Here is a 17162-nt window from a genome sequence, read left to right as displayed (position 1 = left end):
CCTTTTATTCAAGAATATCTAAAGAAAATACTTTGGTTCAGGACAGCAAACTTGAGTTTGAATTCTATAGCTTTTAGAGGCATTTTGAGTCACTGGAAAACTAAAATGTATCCTTCTGCTGCAGCTTACTGCCTGTGGAAACCATAATGATCAAGAAAAAAAACTCAGAGAAATTTCCCAGGGAAAATTGTAACTCCAGAAGAGAGGAAGGAGGGAATGATGAGAGATGCTGGAATAGGGTCACTCTCACTTCTTCAGCTATGTGACATTAAAACTACTAAGGAGAAGTATCCATGTTATGGCACCTTCACACTTTCACAAAGGTAATAAATCCAAATAAAACTGTCCTACATTTAAGTTTCTTTGAATTTAGACAAGCTTGGGAATACCTCTTTCTTGCCTTGCTGCAGACATCAGTTTGGATCTGGTGGCATCAAGAAATTGGGCCTTACTCAGGTCTGGTGCTTTTACTGACTATCAAGGTCTTCAATTAAATATTGAACAGTTTAGATGCAGGACAGACTCCCATTCAGTGCATCCTTCCAGTTTGACATGGTACTATTCATATGCATTTCCTGACTTTTCCATCAAGTTTTATCAAACTTCAGATAGCCCACACTTCCACAGAATTTGTGAGATAGTGTCAAAACCACATTAAAGAGCAGTAAATGACATTAACAGCTTCTCTCTTGAAAACAGACCTCTAGCAATGTCATCAAACCGAATTAAGTAACTTTGACACTATTTGGTGAGTACTGACTCTGCTTTCCTTCCAGTGCTTACAATCTGATTATTTGTAGGATATTCTGAGAAGAGCAATCAGGCTGGCTGATTTATAGCACTGCAACTTCTCTTACCTTCTGAAGACAAGGAAATGTTTGACCTTTTCCCATCCTCCACAGGTTTTCATAGATAATTGCTAATAGCTCTGAGGTTGATACTGTTCCCCTAAGTGCCCTGGGATGAATCAGCTCAGCCAATTTGAAAATATCATGTTTATCTAGCTATTTTCTAACTTCTCCTTCCTAGCCTTGACAGAAATCTTCCCTGAACACCAGTGGTGTTGAATGCATTGGCCATTTTCATTGACAATAAAAGACAAAAAAGCCATCAATTTTCCCATCTCCCAGAGAGCCTTCCTGATATACTATAGTTCTGAGAAACCACCATTTTCCTTTTCCCTCATTATACTACTAGAAATACAAATGTCTTTTCTTTACCTCTTTTTTTTTTGCTTTGTGTATAAACTTTAAGTGAAAAGGGTGTCAGATGAGCATCACAGATTCACAAGGCTCTGACCCTCTCCAAGAGCTACATGAACCCAAAATCTTAGCTTTGCCTCTGTACATTTTCTGTACTTTCCTTTTTAGCCAGATCTTCCCCTGTATGCTTTAGCAGGTGCAAGCACCACTACAAAAATGGAGCCTGAGGAAGACATGAGAAATAACACAGAAGAAATGAAGAATATAAGAGAGAGGAATGAAGGATACGTGTGTGAGGAGGTGTCTCCAAGACACCCCTTAAAGCTCAGCAGCCTGATTGGAGGTGACATCACACAGCCAAAGCTGAGAGGGTTGGCACTTCATAAGTGGGAGCTGGTCTTCTCTCAGATCTGCTCTCAGCTTCATTGGCCTTCTGTGGCAGCATCAGCCAGGTTTTGAAAAGGCTTTCAAAAGCTCAAAAAGACCAGGCTTTATTAGAAGATGAGCTAAAGTGACTCACTTCTAAAAAAGACCAGGCAGAAACAGAAATGCAAGGCTCTGCAAAGCCCAGCTCTCCCATCTTGGTGCTATGAGCTTCCTTCTGACATCCTGCTGCTGCCGTGGCTCACGTACTGGGCTCTCATCCCTTGGATATTTCTGCACTATGGAATAGAAACCACCCATGAGCAGTTTCTGGCACAGGTAGGCACCAATAACCTGCCCAATATGAGGCGCAGGGTGCTCTGCTCATCTCCTCTCACACACCTGCCCCTGGTTCTGGGTTGTGCCATTCCCTTGGGTTCAGGCAACTCAACCTGCTCCAGCTGCATAAGGACTCTCCTGGCCGTAATTCCATCCTAAGCTCATTTATGAGCTTCCCTTTTGGAAGGATATCTGGGGAAGCATGTGGCCATCAGGAGTGACAGCATCACAAAGCAGAGATGTTAATGCTTGTAATGCTACTGATGTTTCCAACTTCATTTCTAAGCAGCAATGACAGCTGGTTTCAGCTTTGCCTTATCTCCCCATGCACACATGCAAATCCACACAGACTTTGACATCAGTTTCTACCAGGGCACAGTTTTCTGTCACGTAAAATGTCAGGATGTGATCTTCCATATTTCACTAGTGCTATCCTGCCATTTAATTTAATAACAGCTAAATATCAAGTGGTTACTATTTTGATGCTGTGTTCCATCAGCCATTGAATTAGAAATAATGAGACAAATCTAAAACTGTGATTCATGGTGAACTGCCCAAACTAATCTCAATCACACAGTGGATGACATGGAGTGATAACTAATTTAACAGATGATTATCTGTTCAGCTGTCCTGTCCTCTCTCACAGAAAGAGGAACATTCATGAAGGACAAGTTCACTTATGCTTTACAAGACTTTCCCCAACAATATAAATACTTAACTAGGAACTAATTTTTTCCTTTCTGCTAATTATAGACTCTTTAATTGCATTTGACTAGTATTTGTGTATATGGCAACCCTTTGTGGCTTCAGGAAGCTGAGCTGCTGAGGGGTTTAAAAAGTATCTTTGGCATTTTCCGTGAACATTTTTCAATTTACCATCATCTCAAACCAAAGCAGGTTCCTCACCCAAACTGTCCCTTGGGAAGCTCCTTGCACTTGGTTTAGCAGCTGCCCCTTGCTGATCCTAAAAGGAGTCAGCCATGGGAGTAAATAGTTCCCCTGTTAGAAAAGACTTTCCAAAAATTGACTTGTCAGACTTTTAAAATGCTGAAAGTATGTGTCCCAAAAGAAATCTTCTCTCTGTATCTTCACTCTTCACCAGGTTTCAGCTGCACCTTTTCACTGCTGGACTCAGGTATTCTCCACCAGATTTCAAGATGCCATACACATGTTCTACTGCATCAAATCTAGAAATTCTCAGTAAGCGGTAAGTCATCTATAAATAAAATCAGTTGTTAATTGTTCCTTCATATCTTTTATTAGTGACCATCAACAAAAAGTTGACTGAAATGTTGCTATTGATGATAGTGACATCAAGAGGTGGAATTTTCCAAGTGTGTTTTCCCAATTTGCTTTTGGAAACAGTATAATGAATTAATTCAGTATCAGAGATAATGAATTAATTTGTGGTGTCCGGCAGTCAATTTTGTCATTTGCTCACAGATTTATACTTGCCAGGCCAGACAGCAACTGCAAGATGCCTTTATGGCTGAGAATGATGGGATCTTACAGATCAAAACAATTTTTACCACAAAAAAAGATCACCTTCATGGGCAGGTAACAGGGTCTAAATAAAATTACCTACTGTTTACAAAAAGTGGCTTTTCAACTAGAAATTCAAATCCAATACAAAAAGCATTATATGGTCTCAAGAGACACATTCAGAAAAATCAGAAGGATGCTTCCTAGCTGGTCTGTGACCCTGCACATGTCCAGCCTAGCGTGGGATGGCACAGAGCCTGTAGGGGTGGGGCTGCAGAGTGCCCCCCATGACGGGCTCCGTGCTGACCTGGGTCACTCCCTCGGGGAGGCAGAAGGTGAACGCCCGCAGCAGGCTGGCAAAGAAAATGAACAGCTCGGTCCTGGCCAGGTGCTCCCCCAAACACACCCGGTGCCCTGCAGAGGGAACAGGAAAGGACAGTGAATAAACAAACCTGACCCCAACAGCAACTGTTTTCATCCTCACACAGAGCAAAGGTATTTTTGCGAAGCCCAGAATTTCTGCTGGACTTAGAGCAAGCAATGACACAAAGCTTCATGTATTTCTTCCTTCAAAGAATTTTATCTTCAGCTTCAAAGAATTTTATCCATGTAACCCTTCTGCTCCCTTCAACTACCTCAAAAGCCTCATCTTCATCTGACTGACAACTTTAAAGGAATTCATTCCACCATGTAAATGAAGAATAAGGACCTGCTTTTCCTGGGAGATGTCATGTTCTAGTGTTGAATGGATAAAGAATCAAGAGGACTGCTTTAAAGTGCTTTCCATACATATGTCTGTTACAAAATGAATGCCTGAAATCAATAGCCACAATCATTAGATGAGAATATTCTTCCAAAAATAGGGCAAGTTAGATATATATGTTTGTCAGGATACCTCTGATTTTCCATGTTATTATTTGTTCAGTAGAACACATGTTACTGAAAATAATCATGTTGATTTAAGCACTTTTGTTTTCCACAGAAAGGTTTAGAATAGACAAGCAGTAGGTTTTTAATAGACATCTTCATTCTACAGCCCCCATCCAAACTGTTGGTGTTTTTGCTGCAGCCCACTTACCTATGGAGAATGGTAAAAAGGCTTCTTGGGCCACAAAGTTTCCATCCTTATCCAAGAAGTGACCAGGGTTGAACTGTCGAGGTGTTTCCCACTGCTCTGGGTCATACAAAGATGAAGCAATATTTGGAAGAACTATGGTGCCCTGAAAGGAGAAAAACATTCAGTCTGTTCCTTGTTCACATTCTGACCATGATCCAAAGGCATCCAGCCCCCCTTCTGTTGAGGAGAATGCCCTGGCACAAACAGATTTTAATCCACACCATGCTCTACTGATGCAGGAAAAGTCTGTAGCCACTGAGAAACTGCATCTGTACCTTTTTGAGGGGAAAGCCAAGCAAGGTTGTGTTCCTCACACAAACTCTGGGCATGCCCACTGAAATAATGTTGCTGAAGCGTTGGATCTCATGAATCACAGCGTTTGTGTAGGGCAGCTCTCTCCGATCCTCATAGCAGATTACCTTGGAGGGACCCAGAACAGCATCCAGCTCCTTCTGCACTTTCTCTGCAGAAAATATTCAGTTTCAGGCAGAACAACATATCAAGTATTTTCAGTGTTTTCATTTTCGAAGACATTTTCAACTTAGAACTATGAGAACAACATCACAATTAATTTATAAAAGTAAGTTCTTCTGAAGAAAAATTAAGTAGCAGGATGTTCCAACAGCTTAAACATATGAGAACTCTGCTTCTGGGTCTGAAGTTATTTGATCATAGATTAAGAAAAGACATTTGTTGCTCAAAAATTTAAAACTAAATGTTTCCTTACTACCACAAATCCAAGAGATAACAGATTTATCTTTGGACTTTCTTTTGCCTCGGTGCCTCAAACACCTGCAGCCAGTTAGAACATTAAGTTCACAGCTCTCTGAAATTTATGCCAGGTGAGTCTGTGCCTTAAAAGCCTAATTCGTGTTAAAAGGACATTGTTCTTACACAGGGCATCTGTTAAGTGAAGCAATGCCAACTAGAACAAGGTCCAAACACCATTTTAAAAAATGGATCTATTGTTTGGCATCTGCCTTTTAATCAAGAACAGCATGTTTTAAATTACTTATTGCATGGAAGTCTTGGGGGCATTAACAAAAAAAAACAAAACCTTTGATTTATAAACTTCAAGAGAGACAGTACACACCTAATAAAAATACTTAGATTTTTAATAAACGATCCTGTCTTTTTTTGGGCTTTTTGAAGCAACAGTAATATGCAGAGAAGTCCATTCTGCATTGATCAGTCTGTACCCATTCACATCAAGCATGCCCTGTGACTGCCAGCAGTCCTTCATTAAACTGACAACAGAGATTTAAGCACCTTACAGAATTTAAAATGTATATTCAAAAATATTTTTAGTTAACTTTCTTCTATGAAGAACTATCTTGTAGAAGAACTTGAGAATCCAGGTAGTTTGAAGTAATCAGTCACTGCATCATATAAACACACATTTCTATTCCTGATTCAAGGAAGAGGTAAAAGACCAAACTTTTCCTTATGCTACAGAGTGGAACACTGTCACTGGATGTCAACACAGGAAAAGTATGAATGGGTTCAAAAAGAAGGCACCAATTAATTAAATGAGGACAGACATACTGGTGCCAGCTCATTCTGAGAGCTCTGATGCAATGTATTTCTCAAGAAGCTCAGGAAGAATCACTCTGCACATGCTCTGCTTTCCCAAATATGTGCAATATTTAGCTTAATAAAATTATACAGGTGAGTCAGTGCTTTCACAACCTTAATTAGAGTAAGTGATAACAAAACGTGATGACATGAGATTAAGCAGAATTTCTTGTCTGACAGCTACAAATTGACCAAGTTTTTCTTATCTTCATCTCTTTCATCCATTTAAAATCCTGTTCTCCTCTGGGTAGTTGCACATATTCTACAGCCTAATTGTGAGATTTCTGTTATCCAACATAAGACATGTTTCTTCCTTTGGTTTTCATTCAGTGCTCTATTAAAGGATTGGTAGTTATTTTAGAACTAGACTTAAAAGCAAATTTCTTAAATACACATAGAGATAACAGAGGAGCCATCTCCTGACTAGAATAATTTCTGTTACAAGAAACTCAACTACATCACAGAATTAATTTAATCCCTGGATCTACTGATGCTGCCTAGGGCAGACCTAAAAGTACAAAAAGGTACATGTGCCACTAGACACATATCAGTATCTAGGAATAATCTCTGATCCATAAGAATGTTAGGGAAATTGTTTTTTCTATTTCATGGTAGATATCTGTGATGGGCTTATCTATTCACCTTGGATGTCTGGGTTTGCCACCATATAGAGAAGGCCCCAGTTCAAAGTGGTGCTTGATGTCTCTGATCCACCCAAGAAAAGGTCGTTTATAGAATAAACCATGTTGTCTTCATTGTATGTTGACCTGGGTTCATCTTTGGACTGCAAATGATAAGAAAAGTTAGAGGCTTATACTTGAAAGTTAGAAAAAACAGAATTGGATTAAATGTGATTTCATAACTGGTTCCAAGCTGCAGTCTCTTCTCCTTATAGGACAATATAGAAAGACTGCTAAGGAACATTAGACACCACAGATGGCTGTCAACACAAAAATTAACCTTTCACAAACAGAAAAGCCATGTTTGTTCCACTCTAAATCATGAAGCTAAATCATTTGGTTCTTAGGGAAAAAAAAAAAAAAGGATTATTGGCTTCATGTCACAGTCCATCTCTCAGTTGTTCTACCAAGCAATACAGTGACCAGACAGTAAACACTGGGCTGAGTAAAGTTCTTAACCTGTGGCATTCAGGTTTCTTCTACACAAGGGCACAATGACTCACGTACAGCTGCTCTGGGGTTTTACAGTTTTCAATTAGGAGTGTGAGGATGCGTATGTATACACTGAAATTATAAATAAACATGGCTATGGTTTGGGGGAATTCATTGTCTATATTTACAGAGGTTTTGCTGAGGGGTGTTGAACATTTCTCTTGCCAGTGGAGCAATTGAAAAGAAGGAGAGATGCTTCTCCCTGCTGTAATATCATCTAATCTTTTTTTATTGCCCCTGTTCACCTATTACAGACAGTTCAATTTTTTTAATAAACAAACTTGGATGATTTCCACCCAGCAGAGTCCCAGAAGAGCTCACTGAAACAATTTCTGGTACACTGATGTTCAAGTCTCATAAATTCCTAGAACAGCAATGAAAAGCTTTAGAAACAGTCAAATGCTTTGGAAGGCCAGGTGTGTTACTGTGCTGATATAAAAAAAAAAATTAAAACAAGAGGATTCAACGAGCTAGAAGCCATTTAGGCTGACATCCACACCATACATAAGAATATAGCAGCTGATGTGGGAATTGATCAATAAATAATTATCAGGGGGAGGTAGGTGAGTGCTGCAGCCCAACACATGGCTGCCTCTGTTGCTGCTACCAGCACAGGAGAGTGGTGAAAGGGACACTCACTGGCTGTCCCTGCGGGACAGCACTGCCACCAGGAACAAGAGTCACTGCCCACTTCCCAGGGCCTTTGGCTCTCTGGGCCACTCTTGCCTTGCCACTTCCTCCTCCTTCTCCTTTTCCTTCCTGTCACCAAGCAGAACAGGAAGAGGTAAATATCCTGACACAGTGGAGGAGAGGAGAAAGGAAAAGTGATTTAAGTGGAGGTAGGAGTCACAGAGGGGAAGGGTCACTGAGAGTCCAGGGATCAGGGCTGCAATCCAGTACCCAAGAGATTCATACAAAGTGATCCTGGTATAGTCTAGAAAAGGGAGAGATCTTGTGCACACCTCCTACAGCCCTACGGATTCCCACCTACCTCTACTATGCCTGCCTGACCAAAACACCCTTATTTGTCCCAGTTCCTTTGTCTGGTTGACACTTCACTGACCCTGGTGACACTTCACTAACACTGCTGACTCCTAGGTTATTTCTCCATAAAATGTTCTCAAAATCCAGCTGTCCTCTTGCGAATTCTCTTGGCAAACCTTTACTGGGAAAATATTGTAACCAGAGCATCCCGCTCTGTCTTCCAAAGGCCATCCCAGCTCTCTTGTTGTTCATTTAGTAATTCACGACTCTTTCCTGGAGACCTTCAATAATTTTACAACTTGTGCCAATGAAAAAATATGCAGTGTATTAACCTGCCCTTTAAGGAAAGGATTGCAAGGTGCTGTGGCATATCAATGATCAGAAAGGATTTAGGAAGATCCTGGTTATTGGATTCACATTACCATATCTAGAAAGGCAAGAGATTGTGATGATTCAGACTGGTTGTGAAGATTCAATGGTCCATGTTGACCTTTTCCCCTATGACTGTATGGTTGGGCAGAAAAAACTTACTTTTTCAATGTGATCCAGGTAGAAGTCAATGAAATCCTGCAGCTCCTCTGGTGCCCCACGCTCTGTGTGCATTCGGATCTCTCTCCGTGTAAAGTTGCTCAGGACATCGTAACAAGCCAAGGCTTTCTTGTGAGGCCCAGGGAGGCGGCTCATCAGCCAGGGGAAGATTTCATAGAGCTGTGGGAGTGACACACAAGAGGTCCTGCAAAGTCTCTATCACGAGAAAATGCACTAGGGAGCCCTGCTACAAAGAGAGGTAACATTCATGTTAGCTTGGGATTAGGGTCTCATTAGTAAAATATCCTGACAAAAACTGCGCTTGGGCTTTCAAGCTGTGAAAAGTAAACTGTATAATTTCTAGTTTTGATGGTAAGATTCAGAGTTCCACAGGCTTTCAGCTCAATCACAAGCTGAATTAGAATTACTGTAACTAGAATGAATGGTATTCACCTATGCAGTTATTCATATCTTCAATTGCTATGAACTGCATTCAGGCATTTCAAAAGTGAGCTCCTGCCCTCCAGTGGAGAATACCGGGAAGGGAGGAGCAAAAGTTGGAAACTCCTCACCAGGATGCTTGCCAAAGCAAGGACTGGCTCCCGGTGACTGCTTTACAGTCTGGGTAACCCCCAAAGTACTCTCTACAAATTGACTCCCCCAGGTTCCTCCATGAAATTCAAATATCTGAAACCCAGAAAAGCTAAGGAACAGCTACCTGACAATTTTGAGTACTCTTCCTAGAAAGAAAGACAGGGTTAGGTGACACAACTAGATTATTTTTCCTTCAGTTTTACCATTTGGGAAAATCTGGCCTAAGAAATAACTGATTTCGACTGATTCTGATAGCTAGAAAGTTAATTCTGGTTTCCAGCCTACATTTATGCCTGGGTAATCTGTCTATTCCTGTATTTCCAAGATACAACATTCTCTTAATAGTTCTTTTTCTGCTCAAAATGTAATTCCATTGTTTATTTAACAGCAGAATTTTTATCCTTTCTCTGCCTTCATTTTACTAAGCTCTTCTTGTACTCTTTTAATCACACTACAGAAAGCACGTTATTAGGTGTTCACTGGAGTGTGGTTGAGTTAGATAGACTGTACTTGTATCTTCTTAGGAAATCAGTTATTATTGTCAGACATCCAATTATCCATTAATGATTGCCTCATCACAAAAAAAAAGTATTTGTTCAGTACTTGGTAAATTCACTTAGAACTTCATCTCTTTTCTGGTTAGCTCCACCTCTGGTATTTTTTTATTTGCAAAATGTGTTCAGAAGCCTTAGACACAGCTGTGGTCTGACTAATCACATAAAGTTGCCAAGATTACAGGCATTCCTACTCTCAAATGTCTGCCCTCTCTCCCACTATGGCACTCTAACTGTAAGTGGAATTTAGCTGTCTGTTCAAGACAGGAACTGCATCCATCCACTTTCCTGGGTTCCTGCCAAAACTCCTCCTCCATTTATGGAGGGGCCCAATCCATAGTGTCCCCCTGTCAGTGCCTGACAGCATGAGACCACATAAGAAATGGGGGTGTGGATGCAGCAATATCCACTTTTTTGCATAATACTGTGTACTCATCACATCTGGAAGGTGTGGAGATGTTGGCCATCCCTCTGGAATGGTTTGAACTCCTGTTCTTATTTCCCCAACAGTATCTTATTCACTGCACTAAATCAAAGCCAGGATGGGAAGCAGAGAAGAGAAGGAGGCATGTTCTCTGTCCTAAAAGCAGGTGTCACCTGCCACTACTACACTCAACTTACAGGACCAAAGATAAACTAAGCAAAAGGGAACTTGAGCATAACTCAGTGAGAAGAATGTTCCATGGGATATAGGGAGACATCTGTATTCCAGGAATTGCTAATGTATTCTGTATTAAAAAGGTACTCATAAAATGTATGGGACAACTTCAGCAGGGGAACCAGAAGTCCCAGGAAATTTTTAATTACTTTTGTGCAAAGTAAGCTTCTAGTGTCAGATGTATCATTGACTCCCAGATTGTTTGATTGCCAAGCTTGCAGTTATATTTGCTGTCTTAGCATTTCCTGCCTTCTGCTGCCTGTGCCTGGAGCTGCTCCTCACTCAGGGTGAAGGAGTAGAATTTCTCTGGGAAGTCTTCGAGTCTGTGTCTTCCAGGAGAAACGGAGATAAGTAGCTACAGGCAAAACACTTTGGTATTTGACTCATTCCTCTCCCTGTTAAGTGTATAAAAAACAGTGTCTCAACTCACACACGAGCCAGACTTTCAGACCTGACATTTAATATTTAGGAATCATGGTGTCCAACACAGGAACCTGTGGTGTGCAGGGGTTGAGAAACCAAGTAACAATCATGACCCAGGAGCAGTCCATGAACCTGTGCCTTATTGCAAAGATTTAGGGGCAAACTATCACAGTAACCCAGCAGAGAAGAATGAACACAAACACCCGAGGCTGGCAGGTGGAGCTTCACCATCCCACTGTGAGAGAGTTCACTGCCCACTAAAACTGCATGGGGCCTCACTCACCCATTCTAGAACTTTGACTGATAGCTCTTGAATCTGCATTTCTCACTCTCTGTCTTACTCAAAAAAAAAACAGATCATTCACTTACATGATGAATAAAGCTGCCTCCAAACTTGAAGAGATGTTCTGTAGCTTTGATCAGATCATGAAAGGCCTCATCCTCTCTGGAGAAACGATGTCCAAACACGACAGCACAAATTACATTTGAGACAGAATGGACAAGAGGGAAAGCAGGATTCACAGGTTTGCCTGCAACCATAATAATAAATAATGTCACTGTTAATGTCTCCTGCTTTAGTGAAATGTGAGAATCCTCTAAGTTCCCCACAGAACTTTCAGGAAGGCATTGCATTTCACAGAGAAGCAGCAATATTTTTTCAAAACTGTAGTATCAACCTGATTCCTCACAACCACGTTGCAATCCTGTAAGCCCAGGAATGTGTAGCACTCTAAAAAAAATGCCAGATGTGTAAAATATTGCATATGATAGAGCAAATTTAGAGGTAAAGGAAAAAAAATCTATGCAAATTTGCTTTCTGACAAAATCAAAATATGTCTCAAGCATGGGAATAACTGAGAACACTGTGGACAAAGGGAACCTGAGGGTAGAAGGGCAAGAAGAGAGGCAGTTTTATTCAGCAAGGACACAGAGGCATGCAAGGCTACTGTGCTTTGTCTGACCTTGCTAGAGACACATAACCTCTAGTAAGATAAAATGTTGTAAACTCTTTTCAACCAATTGCGTCAACAGTATAATAACTAATTTTAAAGCAGTTATTTGAAACCTAATCCCAAGGAAACTTTTTTGTGATTATGGAATATATGGCCATAAAAAATTCTATTTGTGTATGTATTGATGCAACTGCCCAACCCCCAAGGCACAATTCTGGTTAGTAACTTACTGTTCTGGGGTTTTTTCCTAGCACACATGGTTACATGTCAATCTCTCCTAGCTGTTAACCATGGGATTGTCTCAATCTAATTATTTTTAATTTATACAACACTAGCCACAGCATGCCCTGATTTATTGTGCCCTTGCATAATGATCAGTATTGGGAAATCCTACTCACATGATCCTAACTGGGTTGATCAGGGTAGAATCTTGTAATGAAGATAAGATTCTAGTCAGTGCTTTACAGAGTGTGTGCATATGGCATTACAGGACTTAATTCATCAGCATCAATTTTGTCTCTCTATGCATCAGCACCATAAAAGAGCCAAAAATGTGCCCTTGAGGCAAAGGTCAATGCCATCCTGGGCTGCATTAGGAAATGAATTGGTGGTAGGCCAAGGGAGGTGTTCCTTCCCCTCTGATCAGCACTGGCAAGACCCAGCTGAAGTTCTGGGTCCAGCTCTGGACTCCCAGTATCAGGGACATCAGTGTATTAGAAAAAGTTGAGCAAAGGGCCACAAGGACAATTAAGGAATTGAAGCATCTGGCATGAGAGAGGCTGAGAGAGATGGACTATTTAGTCTGGAGAAGGGAAGACATAGGGAGATATCTAAATATGTATAAATACATGGTGGAGGGATATAAAGAACATAGAACCAAACTTTTCTTAGGGGTATCAAGTGGGGCAACAGGAAAAAATGTAAATACATTAAATTCTACGTAAACACAAGAAATGTTTTTACTACAGCTCTCACTGAACAGAGAAACTGGTTACACAGAGGGGTGGTGAAGTCTCCATTGCTGCAGATATTTACAACTCAGCCCTAAGAAACCTGCTCAGATTGACCCTTCTTTGAGTAGGGGCTAGGCTAGACCATCTTCAGGGATCCCTTTCCACTTAGGGCGCCCTATAATGTAAATAATCAATAAGCTCCAGTTTTTCTTCTCGATTTTAGTAGTTTTATAAATAATTTTGTGCAAGAATAGTCTCCTTGAAAACACAAGATGGACTGGTGGCTTTGCATTTTCAGTCCATTCCACACACAGACAGTGTAAGACCCTGCACACTCCCTTGTGGAACAAAAGCTGCCCTCAGTTTCAGGACAGGACAGTGAAGTTCATACACTGAAGACATCAGAATAATGGCAAAAATGTATTGATATTTATTGCAGAAATACCTTTCATACTTGCAAAGAAGTCTACCAGGTAGTGAGCTTCTTCTTGCACTCTGTACTCCAGACCTCTTTTCCCCAGACCAAGGTTGCGTAAAGTCCTCAGAGCAAACCTCCTCTGCTGCTTCCAGGTGTGACCAGTTGCCAGCATAATTCCTGCATGCATTAAAGGAAGAGCTCCTTATCATGCTAATATTAATCATAGACAAAGACTACATCAAAGGATTTACTAAGCCAGAGAACATAATAAACTGTTGCATTGCCTGTGAACACAAAGGCACCAAGGAAGAGCTGTGACCTGTAATCTTGTTGGTAGGGCTGAAATGGGCAAACTCAGCTGGGTGTAAGATGACTTGCAGGATTAAGTTTGATCCCAGACAATCAGATACCACAGGATATTTCAGCTGCCTCTCTAGGTGCTCTTTGCAGTGCTTCTCTCACACTTTCTGCTATGCTTGAAGCTCACCTGAATCAGGATGATGATTCTCATGAAGGGAAAATGGGAAAGAGTCAGAAGACAGTCCACGGTCAGAGAGAAAAGATCCTGTCTGTAGGGCAGGAAAGTTCAGTATGCTTTGTAACAGACTTTGAATATTTCTAGTGTGGTTGGTGGTATGAAACCTACAGCAAGGTTGAAAACAGAAGCACACTGAATTTCTAGGTGCAACTGTGCCAGCAGGAAAATATTCCCAAAAGGAAGGGAATGGGAAGAAGATCCCACTGTGAAACTCACTCTTCATGGAAAATGTCATAGTGGGAGGCAGCTTGTCCAGGACAAGGAATTGGGTTGTGTCCTGCTTTTCCACCATTTCTCTGCAACGCAACTTACCATTGCCTCCTCTCATCACCTCTGAATCTGCCCCAGTGAGCATTCCATAGAAGATACTATGAATCCTTTTCCTCTTGCTAGTATTTTCTTCCTGCTACTCTCCAAAAGCTATTTGCTCTCTGTACCTTGCAGTTCACCTGGCAGTCATTCCTCACAGACAAACTCTGCCTTTGTGCTACCTCTGAAGGTGGTCACAAGCTACAAAAGATACTACAGTTTGTCAAGATGCACTATTTATGCCTGGAAAGTCTGACCTTTTCCTTTGGCCATTGCTCTGAAGAAAGGTGACACCAGCCTGCCAGAAACATCTTCAGGGTGCGTGGTCATGCCATCCTTCACTGCTTGAAATCCATTCAGTATAACCACTGGGGCCCATCCAAACCATAAGGTGAAGATGTTGCCATGAATTTTTGCCAGCTAGAGATGGGAGAGAAGCCAGGAAAGAACAGATGAAATCCCACGCACTGCAAACAGAGGCTGAACCTGTTCTTGCACTGATTACAGGACCAGCCCTAAGGTGGAGTGATGTTTTCCATCTTTCCTACCAGACTACAATTATCACTGAGAAAGCATGAATGACTTTTCCCACATTCACCTTTGGAAACACCTGTGTATTCCCACTTTTCAGAGCCACATGCCTATGTCAAGAAGCATTAAGTACCTTTTATTAGTGTATATAAGCCAAGGCTCAGTTCACAATCATTCATGGGATAAAGGGTATTTTCTATTTATTAATTTATTTCAAGAGGGTTTCTGTCATCTGTACAAGTAAAGTAGCACAAAAGAACACAGAGCTGTCAGAGGAGTAATTAGCTTAGAGACTGGACTTCTTTCCTCCCATCAGTTTTTGATCCTGTCAATACAAACAAGCTGATACACACAGAGCGCAGGGAAGTATGTATTTACTGCTTGAGCTAGAGAGTGTCAGTGCTCAGAAAGCTACAAATCCATGCTGTAAAAGTAATTTTTTTTAAGTCTTTTTTTCCCTAACTCCAAATCTGATATATAATCCCTAAAGATATTTAATCCTAAATTATATCAAATTTGACATGAATTCCTATAATTTAGTGGCAAGGGGTGATAGAAAGATATCAAGTTTCACACGAATTTCAGTGAAAATCAGTATTTAAAATGGTTAGGTTTAAACACCAGAATTACTTTCACATATTCAGAAATTCCAATACTAGGTTTCTTAGCTTGGCAAACTACTTTACACTGCAATATCTTTTTCTTATTTTGCAAATCAAACCAGCAGTTCTGAACCAAAGGGTGATATCACAGAGGCCAGTTAACAGTTACAGTACTACCAATGTAGTTTAGGGAGAGGGTGTTTTCACATAGCAAGCAACATGAGAAAGGAGAAATCACAAACACTTTTAGACAATTTGGAGTATCTGAAAATTAGTACCTGCATTAGAAGATCACGATTAAACTGAAAGTTCAGCTGTATCAGTGTCCCAAGGACCGGGAGAGGGACTGGCCCAGGAGGAAACCGTCTCCGCACTCGCTGCAACTTTAAAAACTGCGTAATCAGAAGAAATACAGCCACTGCCACAAGAGCTTCACTTATGCTCAACATTTTAGAGTCTGTCTTTACCAGCTTGCCTTTATTCAAAATTGTCTTTTGAAGCTATTAAGGCTGGTTGCTAAACCAGTTTTTTCATACGAGCTTGAATTCACATAATATTCCCCGCCTCCAACCCTACCTCTTTATTATCAACCACTCCTTTTTGTTCCACTCATTACATTCTCATGCTTCAGCATATTAAGAGATGCACACCCTTCCTCTTCTTCTTCTTATCGAGATTATACTTATTCAATATGGATCACAGGATTTGTAGGAACAGTATCTTAAAAGACTAGGGCCAAGATTTTCCAGGCAATGGAGATGCACGTAAATTCTCCATCTAGTTTTTCTGAGCCAATTTTGAATGGTATGTGCTCCTACAAATACTCCAGGAATGCTTTTAGAAAAGTAATAGCCATACATACAAATTAAGCAGGCAAATGTAAGTGGATATTAAATCTTGGGGTTTTTAAATTGGTTTGTATATATTCCATGTACACGTTATATCTAGTAATGGCAAGGCTGATAGAAGTTAAAAGCCCACATTTATCTTAAGATACATATACAACTATCGAATGCTTAATACAAAAAGCAAAACTTGTTACACTCTTGAATGCAATTGAAAACATAACTGGATTAATGTATGATCTCACTTTTTTCCCTAACATGTTAGCACTACAAAAACTCACAGAGGGTTTTGTCTGCTTCTGCATTTCCCCATTCAGTCTTGACATAGGGTGGGTACCCTTTATGATCTTAGAAATCATCAGAAAGTATGTGAGAAAGATAATGCATCTTCATGGAGAAAGTACATCTAGTGTTAAATATACAGATTTAAAAGAAAAAAAAATTAAAACATGGGGAAAACCTAGCAGGGATCTTGAGCTACTGCCAGAACGAAGGGCCTCAGCAAGAACTAGTCATGTCATGAGTGTGGATCCTTGGTAACTTGAAAACAGAGTTTCTAGCCAAGGCTCTTTGCCAAGCCTCAGCACTGGCAGGAACCACAAACACAGCACCAGGGGAGTTCACCGGCTGAAATCAGACCATGGAAACCTCACAAGAGGGATTCTGGACACCACAGGACCATGACCATGACCATTGCAGTCCCCTCTTACAGATCCAGACTGAAATGCTTCCCTCTCAAAATTGCCCATCCCTTGAGAGCAAAGCACTTGTAAAAGAAACATGTTTTCACTAATCTTCTGAGAAAACTGCCAAGACTCATGCACCAGCTCACTTCTTGCAAGCTGACTTTGGGACAAAAACTATTTCCAGATTTCGTGGCTCTGGAGCACAGAAGACCCTTATCCAGAAAGAACAGCCTGGAGTCTGCCAGCACACAGTTTACAGACCTCCAGATCAATTAGCCTTCATTACCACTAAAGCATAACTGATTAATGTGTACTAACCAAAGGATGTTTATAGGT

The 17162-nt window shown here is 40.8% G+C and overlaps 1 protein-coding gene across 1 annotated transcript; it reads right to left on the bottom strand.

Moving 5' to 3' along the window:
* Positions 1–3597: 3597 nt before the first annotated feature.
* LOC115906762 (cytochrome P450 2J6-like) lies at positions 3598–15744 on the bottom strand. Its single transcript, XM_030954211.1, has 9 exons — positions 15574–15744; positions 14420–14582; positions 13343–13492; positions 11361–11521; positions 8766–8942; positions 6721–6862; positions 4779–4966; positions 4465–4606; positions 3598–3800 (listed from the first exon to the last, which is right to left on the bottom strand). Exons 1-9 carry the CDS (start codon positions 15742–15744, stop codon positions 3622–3624), a joined length of 1473 nt encoding a protein of 490 aa, XP_030810071.1. The 3' UTR covers positions 3598–3621.
* Positions 15745–17162: the final 1418 nt, after the last annotated feature.

The sequence above is a fragment of the Camarhynchus parvulus genome, chromosome 9, assembly GCF_901933205.1.
Source record: "Camarhynchus parvulus chromosome 9, STF_HiC, whole genome shotgun sequence".
Classification (NCBI taxonomy): domain Eukaryota; kingdom Metazoa; phylum Chordata; class Aves; order Passeriformes; family Thraupidae; genus Camarhynchus; species Camarhynchus parvulus.
This window is presented reverse-complemented; position numbering and strand designations above follow the sequence as displayed.

Coding starts and splice junctions, on each gene's coding strand:
- LOC115906762 (XM_030954211.1), bottom strand. CDS start 15,744: ATGTTGAGCATAAGTGAAGCTCTTGTGGCAGTGGCTGTATTTCTTCTG. Junction 13,493..14,419: donor AGCAATGGCCAAAGGAAAAG/GTCAGACTTTCC, acceptor TAATGCATGCAG/GAATTATGCTGGCAACTGGT. Junction 4,607..4,778: donor TTGGCTTTCCCCTCAAAAAG/GTACAGATGCAG, acceptor TTCTCCTTTCAG/GGCACCATAGTTCTTCCAAA.